This window comes from Clarias gariepinus, chromosome 23 (assembly GCF_024256425.1).
Source record: "Clarias gariepinus isolate MV-2021 ecotype Netherlands chromosome 23, CGAR_prim_01v2, whole genome shotgun sequence".
Taxonomy (NCBI): domain Eukaryota; kingdom Metazoa; phylum Chordata; class Actinopteri; order Siluriformes; family Clariidae; genus Clarias; species Clarias gariepinus.
Genome location: NC_071122.1, coordinates 24,559,214 through 24,572,500, shown reverse-complemented (window position 1 = coordinate 24,572,500; position 13,287 = coordinate 24,559,214). Strand labels below are relative to the sequence as shown.

At 42.9% G+C, this 13,287-nt stretch overlaps 1 protein-coding gene across 1 annotated transcript in view; it reads left to right on the top strand.

Moving 5' to 3' along the window:
• Positions 1-13,287, top strand: part of cacna1da (calcium channel, voltage-dependent, L type, alpha 1D subunit, a) — a 98,542-nt gene that overhangs the window by 67,046 nt on the left and 18,209 nt on the right. The window contains exons 30-33 of the mRNA XM_053484197.1: positions 2,372-2,455; positions 12,682-12,810; positions 12,915-12,980; positions 13,176-13,267. Of these exons, the coding sequence (XP_053340172.1) occupies positions 2,372-2,455; positions 12,682-12,810; positions 12,915-12,980; positions 13,176-13,267 (371 nt within the window). The remainder of the gene's footprint in view (positions 1-2,371; positions 2,456-12,681; positions 12,811-12,914; positions 12,981-13,175; positions 13,268-13,287) is intronic.

The window sequence follows — 13,287 nt, the reverse complement described above, 5'->3', positions numbered from 1 at the left end:
ACAATGATGAGATAATGAGATATTCTTTATGAGATAAACAGGTTTTGGAATTAATAGTAAAAAAAAAAGAGAAAATGTGTAAAAACTGCAGGGTTTGAAAGGTACAAGCACGAGTCAGGACGTGTCAGGCAAGCGCTTTTAAGGAGACATCAGTGTGCAGCAGGTTGTTTTAGATAGGAATTGTCAAAGTAAATCACACCAGAGCACTCAAACTCACGTAACCACAGACAGATCAACAGGTCAGACTACCCAAACTCAAGATGAGCGTCTAGACAGAAGGACAAGGCAAAAAACAACAAACAAACAAACAGATGTGGCGAGCTTCAGTGACAACAGAAACATGACTCTTAGAGAGTAACCAAGAAAGGGCCCGCTTCCAGGAAGAGCGCCCTCTGGTGTTATGAAGGGTGCCCTCTGGTGTTATGAAGGGTGCCCTCTGGTGTTATCAATGTGAAATGTCCAGTCTAGATGTACTGTAACTTGCACAAGAAGCGACTCAGGATCAAATGTTTTTCCCTAATCAGACATTTTTGATGGCTGTCTGAGCGCACAATCTGTTGTTTTACAGATCAGATCTGAGTCACTTTTCACATGTGGTCCTGGATCGGATGTATATCCGATATGCGGCCGTGTGACTTAAATGATAACAGGCGGTTGGGACTTCATATGACTTCATGTGACTTCGCATAATAGCAGTTCCACCAACAGCTGCTGAAACCGCTAAAGTGACGCATCTGGCGTTCTTCCTTCTGCTGGACCTCAACTAATACAGCTTACGAACTGCTCGCCGTCCTCCAGAGCAAGTCTATTTTTGTGGAATTATGAATGTGAACCGTCATGACACACATATCCGATCTGACCAACAAAAAGAAATCTGATGTAAACAACGTGGCTTGTAATGTAAACATAGCCATTGTGTAATATGAAGTGTCACATTATGATGTTGCTGCTGTGTTCATCTAGAGAATCATTTGGGTCGGAGATATTGTGTGCAATAGTCAGTTCTGGAACTGAGCGAAAACTGAGCTCAGGGAAAAAGCAAAAAAAATATATATATATTATTATTATTAATAATAATAATAATAATAATAATAATAGTAATAAAAAACACTAAAACACGTGGTATGGTTCTGGATGAAGCACCGGCTCTGGATCCAGCAGCGACACCGTGCCGATGGAAAACGGTTAAGTGTGGTGTGCAGTGTTCGAACACATTCTCTCCGTCCTGTATTGGAAGATACAGAGCTGCATGTTGCATAGTTTATTACACAGTTCCAAAGTGTAGGACGGTGATGCCCTGTCTTACTCACATGTACACGACACACCAGGTCAACAACAGCTAATAATATAATCATAATTTACAGGGATGCATCAGTCTACACATTGTTCTTCACTCGTCCAGACACCACACCCTCCATTTAACTAGTCGTCCTTCTGACAAGGTGAAAGAAATCGAAAGCAGCCCGGTACTGTTAGAGAGAACGAGCACAGTAGCTTAAATATATGAACACACACACACACAGATGCTCTTCTTGGTACCTAAAGTGAGAACCCTAAAGCGAGCTAAATAAGATGCGTTGAGCGATTAACGCTTTGTTGGTCGCCACATTTCAATATCATCTGTGTATCTACTGCATAAGTACCAAAATACTCACATTCTTGATGCATCTCCAATGAAGACGTTTTCCTCCAATCAGAGAGCGCTGCTTGGGTAGTGTGCGAGTGTGACTGGGCATCACTAGTGTAGGATTTACACGTCTAATGCATAATGCACGATGCTTTCCATTTTGGAACCTAGTAAGCATTAAAATCCAAAATTCACGCGCTGAGTGTGAATTTTGACGCGCAAGAGTGTCTATTCGTTGATGATATGCAGTAGAAAAGCAGTTCATGAGTGGAGTGACGAGCTGCTACATGTCTAATAGTCATAGCTAACACCCCACCCACCCCCACCCCCCTGCCGCCTGTCTAAGGGTTACCTTGAAGACCCCTGGAACCTGTTCGATGCTCTGGTGGTGATCGGCAGTATAGTTGACATTGCGCTCACTGAGGCTGATGTAAGTAAGCCCAGCCCCTGGCCCCGCCTCCTGCTCCTCCTCTTCCTATTCCTTCCTTCATCTCTACTTTGGGTGGAGGTCACGTGTTCCTCCGATCTGTCGCAGCACTTTTTCTTGAGCCAGGACGTTTCTTTTACGTAACTTTTGGACTTGAACATGATCTTCCTTTACTATGGTGTGCTAATTTCTGTTTTCCTCTCTCTCTCTTATCCTCTTGTGTCTTCCATACCCTTCCCTTTCTTCTTTCTCTTTCCACTCATGTACCCTGACCCTCCCTTCCTCCCCTTGTGGTGTTTTGATTTTTGCATTAACAGCATTATTTCACTGATGCTTGGAACACGTTTGATGCCTTAATTGTAGTCGGTAGCGTCGTAGATATTGCTATCACTGAAGCCAATGTAAGTATGAACAACTTCGCTTCTCTTAGATTAGAAACCTTGCAAGAAATCTCTGGGGACATTTATTATTATTTTACACAATACATATTGACGTTGGTATAGAACATTCTTTAAATATCATGACTGTTTTTTGGGTACGAACTCATGCGTTACTGTCTGAGAAGTGTCAGGATTTAAAAACCAACTGTTACCAGTACCTGACACAACTCACAACTCGTTCTGAATTGGCAAGAGGTGCTAGGTTCTTCAATTCAATTCTATTCTATACTATTAATATCCCACTATTAACAATAGTCACTGATGCAAAGGAGCTTAACAGAATCAAAAATAATAGAAGTGAAATATGTATAAATTAAAACTGATGAGCAAGCCTTGAGAGGAACCAGACTCAACAAGGAACCCATCCTCATCTGGGTGATAACGGAGAGCACTCATACTGTGTGTTAGGAGGCTGAAAGTTCAGTATAACAGCAGATGTGGAGAAGTTCATATGGAGTCCAGTTCGTTGTTGGAGGCTCGAGCGACCAGAGTCACAAGTCCTCAGAGAACAGCTGTCTGCATCAGCCGAGACCAGGACCATCTTCGTGGTTGCCAGTCACCACACGCATCCGAAACAGACCACGAGATCTCCAACCAGAAGCGGGACACCAGGACGAGTCAGACAGGTCCAGGGGGCAGGGAGAGCGAGACAGAATCACAATGGATCCTCCTGGATCACGGTGTTTTGGATTTCATTACTGTAACGACTGAAGCTATGACCCTATTACAACCTTCTAAAATAAACCTTACGCAGTGTAGTATCTAATCCGAGAGTACTATTTGCTAGTTCAGCAGGCATGGTCAGCCTTACTATTTAGTAAATTAACTTTTCTAACAATTTTTTTGTCAAGGACTAAATATTAAAATTCCCAGGTTTTGGTTTTCACTTGAAGTGACCTCCCTCTGGAGAAGTTCCTGACGATCCATCTAGGTTTTAAGATCTAAAACTTCTTTTGGGATTGAATTTGGGAATGTGGGAAAGCGCTATATAGGATCACGCTATAGAGAATGTTTTAGTGAGTGGGTGAACAGAACTTCCTGCTTTTTAACCATTTCTAGTTACATGCTATTAACACTTGTTCCATCATCAACCGTATTTAGTTTTTTGAAGTTAATCCATTTTGACACTACAAAAACAAAAATAAACTCATCTGTCATGAAGCTGTCGGGAAAAACTTCACGCTAAGCCTAACCACTCAGTTACAAGGTGCTGACACTGGAGACTCCTTCCACTCAGTCCATCATACAGAAACGTCTCCGTAGAGGAGACCACCATACTGACACTTTACCCATCTGCTTCCTGTCAGTGAGGCGTCTGTAGTGCGAGTCCCTGCTCGTGGGCTGTTACCATAGTAACGATAAGGCATTAGAATGAGGGTGTCTCTTCCTATGGAATTCCACGTTGTAGAGTGTTAGCTTTTGTGACATTAGACCATCGTAACCTTGTCTCTGTCCCCACTGATTTTTTGCGAGGTTTTGTAAACACTGCTGTCTGTAACTGCTCTGATTCCTGACTACAGTTTCGAACAGTAACATGTGAACTTTCTCCCCCTTAATCTCAAATATACTGAAAGATAAGAGTGGTGGTTGTGGGGGGGGGGGAATAAATCTTCCCGGTATTGGGGTATGTGTGTGGGGTATTGGGGTGTGTGTGTGCTTGTTTGAGAAGGATGGGATCGTGATCGTGTGACATATCCGTAGTACAGCTGGCCTAACTGTTATTTATTCTGTTTCCATAGAAACTGTTGAAGGCAAGTATGGCGAGACGTGTTTTCTATTGTTGTTGATTTGATTGATTCTCTTAAACACTTTAAATCATTTTTGTGAGGTTAAATTTGTTTTTAATCGCTCTCTCACTCACACACACACACACACACACAAAAGTATCGATGAGGTCTCAGTGATGTGTTATCTGTAGCACCAGACGCTTTACAGATCTCACATTAACACACCTGCTCTAAACGTCCGATGCGTGTCACCTGAAGATCAGCAAACTCTTTACTTTTGATGCGTTCCGGTCTACCTAAACTCAGGTCTGGCTGTCGAGCTGATGGTGCAGCGGCTAAATCAACACTGCCGCACCTGGACTTAACAAATCTCGACTTATCCGGGCCAGTCGTGTTAAGTCCAGATGTGGATGTTCCTCCGCTCTCCCGCCCTCATGCTACACCGGTGCCGGATGCTTTCTGATCACACACCTGGTGGAAATACTCCACCTCTCCTCAACACCACCTTCACAACTTCGGTGTGAGCGTACAGTCGATAAACACCAGCTCTGAGTTCGTTTATGGGATAACGGTTTCACAGAGAGAGGCGGAGAGGAACTTTCAGTTCCAGCGCTGTTGAATCTCTGCTCATTAGGGGTGTGAGAGTCTGAGATCTTCTCTGTTTAATGACCTAAAAATATCACTGCATCATGGCGTTATGAGAAGTAAAGACAACAATTATTCTTCTGCAAGCATTTCCTTGCAAATAAGTAGGAAAATAAACAGGAACAAAATAGAACGATTTAATCTCCAGACCAAAGAATCGCTGTACGTAACCGGAATCTTTTTTTTCTCGACTCAACTCTAAAATTAACATTATTCAAGTAGAACGTTGTTGGGTTTAGTTCTGGTCTGTTAGCAGTGCCGTGTTTCTCAGTGATGTTCATTGTATGTGAGGCTGCTTTCATGGCAGTATGCATGGATTTGGATTGCAAGTTGCTAATAAACACAGAGAGAAAAATAAAAACAAGTCCGGCAACCTTCACGCTATGGCTTATATTATCAACCGTCAGAGCGACCCTCATATCGAGATTAGTCGATAGTGTGAGAGCGTATAAAAACAGGAGAAAAAGATGGAGCGGAGAGGTGAAGAGGTGGAGAGGTGGAGAGGTGGAGCACTCCACGCATAGAGGGTTTTTCCTCCATGACAGAAAACAGAGCAACAACTTGCATACACACTCCCTCTCTCTCTCACACACACACACACACACACACACACACACTGTGTACAGCTGTCTGAGCTGCAACGCTGTCTCTCTGGAGTTCCCATTTGTCAGTGTCCACATGTGTATGTTCCTGTAGGTGTTTATACGTGTGCTCGTGCACTTTATGTGTATCATTGGTGTCGGACCGAGCCTGTGAGTCTGTGTCCCTGTGTACAGTAGATGTGTATGAGTGTACTGTATGTGTGTATGTGTATATGTGTGTGTCCTGTGTATGCGTTTGTGCGTTCATGTCAGTACACGTTTCTTTTCTTCATCTGTCGAAGGCAGGGGTGTGCAGTCTGATCCGCGCAGGGCCAGCGCGGCGTTCCGCCAGGTTTTCAGTCCACACCGATGTGGTCCGACGCGGAACGATTAAACAGGTGAAATCGGGGCGTGGCTCGTCATTGGCTGGAATGAAAACCTGCGGCCGCGCCGGCCCTTTGCGGGAAAGCTTGCACACCGCTGGTCTAGGGTGACGTGCACTTATCAAAGTTTTATCAAAGTTCATTTCACATTTTAATACTTTAATTGCATCGAAATTTATATATAATTCCTTATTTTGCAGACTATAAGCCTGTATAAAGTTTTGCATTTATTATTACTTATAGCTTACAGCAGTTACTTAAAGTTTAACTAGTGTTTTTTTGTTTGTTTGTTTGTTTTTAATCAGACAGAATTTGGAAGTAAGTGTCTTATAGTCTGGAAAATACTATATTCTAATGATTTGTTTGTTTAAGGCGTCGTTTCATCCTTCGCTCGTTGTTATTTGTGACTTGCTGTTATTCTGTGTGATGCAGCCATTGATATAAAACTACTAGATCTGTTACTATGAGCTCCATTTGACATCCTAATTGGCTCTACGCTCATTAACAGACCTAGCAGCACCTATATCTATGTGTACGCGTGCCATGTAAACCCACTGCATGCTGGGAAATGTGGTTTGCCACGCCATATGCTAACATTAGTTCACATTCTGCAGATGGCGCTCGATCACCTCCTTCATTCTACGGTTAGTCCGTGTGAAGTTTGTTTCTGCTTTCTTTCCATCAGTCCATCAGTTCATTCATCTCCAGACAGAGTGGCTGCGGGTTCAAAGCTGGTCCTGGCGCCGACCGCGTCCAGTTACAGTAACAGAGTTACAGAGACAGACTTACAGAGACAGGGGAGAGTCTGAGGGCGCCACATCATGAGCTCAGTGTAGTGGGCACGCTGTCTGATCACAACATCACGGTGCTCAGGGGAAAGAACTGCAAGTGCACACTAGATGGAGTCTCTAGATGGAGTCAAACAGCCAAGATGTGTTTTGGTGCCAGATGTTTTCTAAATCAGTTTTTCCACCAGACTTTAATGTGCTTTAGCGAGAAGCAGGATGTCAAATCCCAAAACATCACTAATAATCTGGGTTTATCCATGCTCTGCAGCTTTTTGAAAGACTCCTTCCACGGTGAAGATGAACTGTGAAGTGTGTTTTTGACTTGTAAGGGCATCCACCAGGCGACACGATGGCTTAGTGCTCTGTTAGTGGTTAGATGGCTTAGTGGTTAGGGTCTGGGTTCGATTCCCAGCCAGGTTCGGTTCTGTGTGCATTAAGTTAGGTTAGGCTAATTGGCATTCCTAAATTTCCCGTTTTGTGTGTGTGCCCTGCGATGGATTGGCACTCTGTCCAGAGTGTTGCCCGCTTCGTGCCCTAAGTCTCCTGGGATGGGCTTCGATGTGGTGCAGACGATGAGTGAGTGAGTCCACCACATGCACCGTCTCTCCTGTGTTTGACGACCTACTTGATATCAGACTTCTGATTAGCCAACATTTATTTACAGTTAGTGATATAGTGCCATCTGGTGGTTTGAGTGTGACAAACCAGAATTATTATTTTTTTTTAGAACAAACACAGAACAGGCCTTCTTTTGTGGGGAACAGCTCAATGGCATAAGAAGAGGAGACAAGCATGAAACCAAAACAAAAAAAAGACATAGAAGATGAGGAACATGAACAGTATCATAAATGTTTTCCAACCCGCTGTACGTACTGTAAATGAAAGCGTGAGTGTGCACTGGAGTGCTGAGGCCTTGGTGCGATAGAGATCATGTTGGTTGTGTGTCTGGCGTGTGATTGTGTCTGTCTCTGTTTTCTGTGAGCTGTTAGGGCTCAGAACAGACAGAGAGAAAGGGATCATGGGTAGAGCAGGTGTGTAGACTCAAGCTAGGCTGCATGACGACTCCGTTCCGTTCCTTCATTCCCTCTTTCTGTGAGAGCGGCGAGAGCTCCCCCCGGAGGCAGCTCGGATGCAGCTCTCCTTCCACCACACATGAAGATGCTACAGCACCAAAGTGCTATTGAATGCTACGTGCATGCTCCTGCTACATGCTCCAGTAATCCGTGCACATTTTCCAGCGCGTCCCTACGGCTCAGCTCGCACCCACTACCAGGAACTAAAGGAAATGTGATTGTAGAAAGGCATTTACAAGAGCATGGGAGAGGGGATCTCATTCGTACAACTCTGGGACATTATAACAGCAGGAGTGGCTAAAAGGAAAAATAATGAATTAAATTACTGAAACAGCTGCATGAGATTGTCGCTAGGTTAATGTTATTTTAGCCTATTAGAATAAAAAATTTAAAGCTCAAGACGTGCTAAACACATCAGACTATTTTTTTGGTTTAAAATTGTGTACGGTGTTCACACACCCACATTTTTCAGACACCATTTTTTTCACAGCCATTCTTGCAGCTGTGTCCCTGCTTATATTACGCACAAAAGCTACTCCTGTAACAGCTCCCCCTTGTGGACAGTGGTAAACCTAATACAGTGGAACCTCGGGATATGGAGTCAAATTTTGCAAGAAGATACGAAGGCGGCATATGAAGCATTTTTGGCATACAGTACAAGTGAACAAACCAAACCGTTAAAAACTTGTTTGCATTTTGTGTAAAATTTAGTGAAGATGTAGCACCATGGGTCCCAAGAATGTCATCAAGGACGGTAGCAAGAAGAAAAGGGAGCCGCTTTCAGATTGGTTTTTAAAGCGGCCGGTGTTGAGAGGAATCATAAATTAAACTTTTCATTTTGTCTTTTCTAAATGTTTTAAGTGTTTTATATGCAGAAATATGATTATTTTGTTGGAAATTGGTAATATTGGAAATATTTTTGGGTGGCTGAACCGGATTATCTGCATTTACATCATTTCCTATGGGACAATGCTTTTTACAATACAATATTTTGCCTTAACACCCTACGTGGTGTTAGGTGACCACACAGGGTCCATGAGCTTCTGTAAGGGCCGCATATGAAGCATATGAAACATGTTTAATTTTTCTCGTGTAAAGAATGGACATGCAATCAATAGGACAAAACTGCAAAAACTTGTGGCGGAGCGGATTCAGTTTGTTCGCCGAGGTTGCTATATCTATTGAAATGTGAGTGTGTGAGCGAGCGAGTCGGATCCTCCTTATGCTTTGCTAAAATCAATACCTTAAAACAGATCTTGTAAGTAGACACTTCGATCCTCAACGCGTAGAGAGAAGGGTTTAGGTGAGAACAGCCTCAACTGTCTGGAGCCCGATCATCTCGTTTCCTCAGGCCAGCTTTTGCTTAACCCTAACCCTTTTGTTTTCATTTTCGTACTACACTCTTTACTTTGTTTGTTTGTACATCCGTGTGCGTGTGTGTGTGTGTGTGTGTGTGTGTGTGTGCGCGCGGTTGTGTGCGTATGTATGTTTGACTGCATGGCGGTGGCAGAGGGACACATGACTCTGTACAAGTTTACAAATGTCTGATATAATGGTTACGAGAGTGATGTTGGTTCACGGTTGGGTTCAGCAGGTTCTGACACACACTCTGAGCATCTCAGGACCGCCGACACACACATGAGTCCACGCTGAGGGTTGTGAGAGTTGTGAGAGTTGTGCGGGTCGCATTGAGATGTTATATTCTCTCTTTAGGAATAGAAGTGTAATGGATGTAAGTTTTCCCCAAACTGTAAATGGTGTTTAAATGTTTTAAAGGTGTGTGTGAATAATGAGTGATTAACCCAACTCTTTCATTTTAAAGCCGGCAGAAGGGGAAGAGATTGCGGTAAGACACTTTCTTTCGTACTGGGCTTTACCTGTACTTAACATTGTACAGTTTTTTCGCCAAGGTTCTGCTGATACTCTGTTCCCACAACGGGCCATATTTACTACAGCGCTGTTCGGACCGGATCAGTTTCACACGGGGAGGTCGAGTGATTGAATTATTACTGGAGAATGTCCGGGGTTTAAGTTCCGTCTGAAAGGAGATGGGAATTATATTCGGTGGGGGGGAAACACTCCAGGACGTGCTCGCTACTCGCCCTCATCTGCTGCTGAACTCAAAGCGCAAGTTTAAAAGCAGAACAATGAAATATAGAGGGATGTAAGTGAATCTGGTGGTTTTAGGTACCGTAAGCTGTCGAGTTTCTAGCACAGGTCACTTCCAAGTACAGAGCACTGATGCATTATGGTCCTAATAATGATCACGCCCCAAAACAAGCACTTACAACAAAAAGCACAAAACAATCAAAACACAGTATTAGTGCTGATTTATTTTTTTTGTTATACAGGAAGGGTGTGTGGGTTTGCAACTTAGAAGTGACCAACCTTTGTTTCTAAAAAAAAAAAAAAATTAAGTCATTGCAGTAAATTCAGCAGTTTTGGAGAGATGATTTTTAAATGTGCCCCAAAAAATAGCTTTTTCTCATCGATATACTGTCTCGCTTTAAACAATAATCATTTAAAATGGTTTCATATTTCTTTATGATTATTGATAGTAAAATTGGAGTAAGCTTCTAGAAGTATATGACCTGTAAAAACTGTTGCATAAATAGTTTTTTTGGTAACTTAAAAAGCAAAAAATCTGTAGTGTCCGTAACCATGTCAAATTCATGTTGTAATATCTTAACAATTTAGCATTTTAGAATAACACACCTTTTCAGGTTTATGTCTTTTCATGTGAAATCCAAATTGGCCGAGTTTTATCTAAATGACAATTAACATTATTGAAAGATTATTGAAAACATTAAAACATAAAAGGGCATGAAATTATATTCAGCAAATGTGTTTCTTTTTATCTGATAAAAATATTAATGTGTATGCATTTTTACAAAAAAGGAAGCATGAATAAGGAGATAAGAAGCATTAAGTATTATAAAGAATAGTGCAATATAATTCTATCTGAAAATGTATTTTTTCATCTAGACGAGACACTTTTTAGCACCGATACCTCGACGTTTACCGACGTTTACCTCGTCAGAGCACACAGGTGTGTTAGAGTTGTTGCAGTACACAACTGTGAATGTTTAAAGTGAAAAAAGTTCACGGCACCCAAAGACAACACATTCTAATCCTTCACACAGGAACTGTCTGTGCTTCATAACTCATTGCTGAACAGACCTGAGATGATTGAAACGGCAGCACAGGAACACCAAGAACACGTCTGGGGGTGTAAGAATACGAGCGAGCTAAAACATGCTAGTCAGCGCGACTGACACGAACGCACAGCGCTGCTTTGTAATTGATGCTAGTTTAGTTGATGCTAGTTACGTTTCGAAGCATGACGCACAACCTTCCATGCACCGTACAGTACCTGAACGTCTCACTCGTCTTGGCGGTTCCATGTTTTCCTGCTCTACACACCGACGTTTGTCACCCGGATCGTGAGTACAATGTGATAATGGGGGCCAAATTCCACAACCCTCGTTCCATGCAAAAATGCATTCCAAAGTGAAGCTTCTGCCGTCCTACTGAGCTAAATCCAGGTGTATCTTGTTATTTGAACTAGAACACCTGAACTATCCCTTTAAGTGCGACTCTTTCTAAGTCTTTGCTTCAACACTAACACACCTCTGAACTTTTTACAAATGTTGCTGTTATAATTTGCTAAATTAAAAGGAAATAAAGGAATAAATGGAAAATATCATAAAGAGATAAAGTGTGTGAATCTTCTGTGGCTTTAAACATGTTGTTCTTTTTAGTCTTCCTTATGTTTTATTTGCTTTTTTCTTGTTTGTTTTTTTAAATGTACCAAATTTCTATTGTTATTTAAGTTTATCATTAAAGGACTACCTTGTATAAGTTTATCCCCGCTGAGGTCACTTCACCCTGATGATATCGTCAGCACTGGGGTGCGAGTGTGTCGGCTGTGATGCCGGTGTGAACCTGTAGCAAGTTCTTATTTCCCCGATTTGCCAATTTTACGCAGCTGCTTCTCATAAATGAGCTTCTCTGAGTGTGTGTTATAGTTTAGGAAGTGTGTTAAGAGGTGTGTGTGTGTGTGTGTGTGTGTAAGTGATTAATGCAGCTCTTTAATTTTAAAGCCGACAGAGCCTCCTCAGGTGGATGAGTCGGGGGTAAGATACTCTGCCCCCTACTGGGCCTCACCTCTAAGTATATAACACCTTCTTGTGTCAGGTTTCCGTTCAGATCCTGTTCTGACTTTATATCTTTTTTTATTTATTTATTTTTACAATAAGCTCTTTCTGATAGCTCCGCCCCTCTTTCTTCTACCTCATTTCCTCCTCATGCGTTTGCCGTTTGGTTCGCTGTTGGTTAAGTTTCCTTTTTTTTCCCCTTTTTTCTTTAGTTTAAGTTTCAGTTTGCTCTGTCTTTGGGTTTGCCTTCATGTTTTTGCAGTTTTTTTGGTTCAGTAATGGAAAAGTGTCAAGCAAACGTGTCAGCGCGTGTGTGTGAGAGTGTGTGTGTGTGTGTGTGTGTCACGTTTGTCGTGCTGACACTGCTGCATGATGTTGACCCCCTCGCTGCAGGGTCAGGACAGGTAAGGATGTGACCTCAGGTTAACCTTTGACCCACGGGGCGCTTCGGGTCCGGGAGGTTCGCATGCAGTGACGCCAGGTTTAGAGAGCCATGCTTGTGCCGAAGTGGTTAAGTATGGCCGGGTTATTTTGAATCCAGCATGCTCCTCCCTCCTACTTCCTCTTCCTGTTTATAAGGGTTAAGTCGTGCCGCAGGTGCCTGGCGATGCTGCAGTTCTGGCCAGCGCTTAGATACGTGACAAACTCCTGCTTATATCCCGATTTAAGTCCAAAATCTTAGAGTTCTGATGTAAATACGTACATAAAGACGACTCAGAAATTCTGCAGCATTAGTATGTTAGCGCCCCCTTCTGGCCAGGTCGCTAAAGCACAGCCAGGTGCTTTGTGATTTCTCCGATCATTTAATTAACGCTCGACTCCGCCCCCTGCAGAACACAGAAGAAAGCTCTCGCATCTCCATCACCTTCTTTCGGCTGTTCAGAGTGATGCGATTGGTCAAGCTGCTCAACAGGGGGGAGGGGATTCGCACCCTGCTCTGGACCTTCATCAAGTCCTTCCAGGTCAGTCATGCTAAAAAAAATAAACAAGGGAAACAAGAGGGGGAAAAAAATCACCATGTCCAAAGGTGTGTGTTTCTCACTGGGCTTGTTGGTGCTGCACGCAGGCGTTGCCGTACGTCGCTCTGCTGATCGCCATGCTGTTCTTCATCTACGCCGTCATCGGCATGCAGGTGAGCCACTTTTTTCATTCATGGACGCACACTGACAAACCCGATTTAGACAAAATATCCTGTGTGATGGTCTAGAAACTTTCTGCCCACGCTTTCATTCACTCTGGAGCTTTTAATCCTGAACCATAAGCATCATCGGATTTCGGATTTGAGCTTCTCAGCTGTTCTGCTGTTCCGTTCATGTGTGTGTTACAGATATTTGGGAAGGTAGCCATGGTGGATGGAACACAGAACAACCGGAACAACAACTTCCAGACTTTCCCACAAGCCGTGCTTCTGCTCTTTAGGTCAGCACATTTTTTATTTT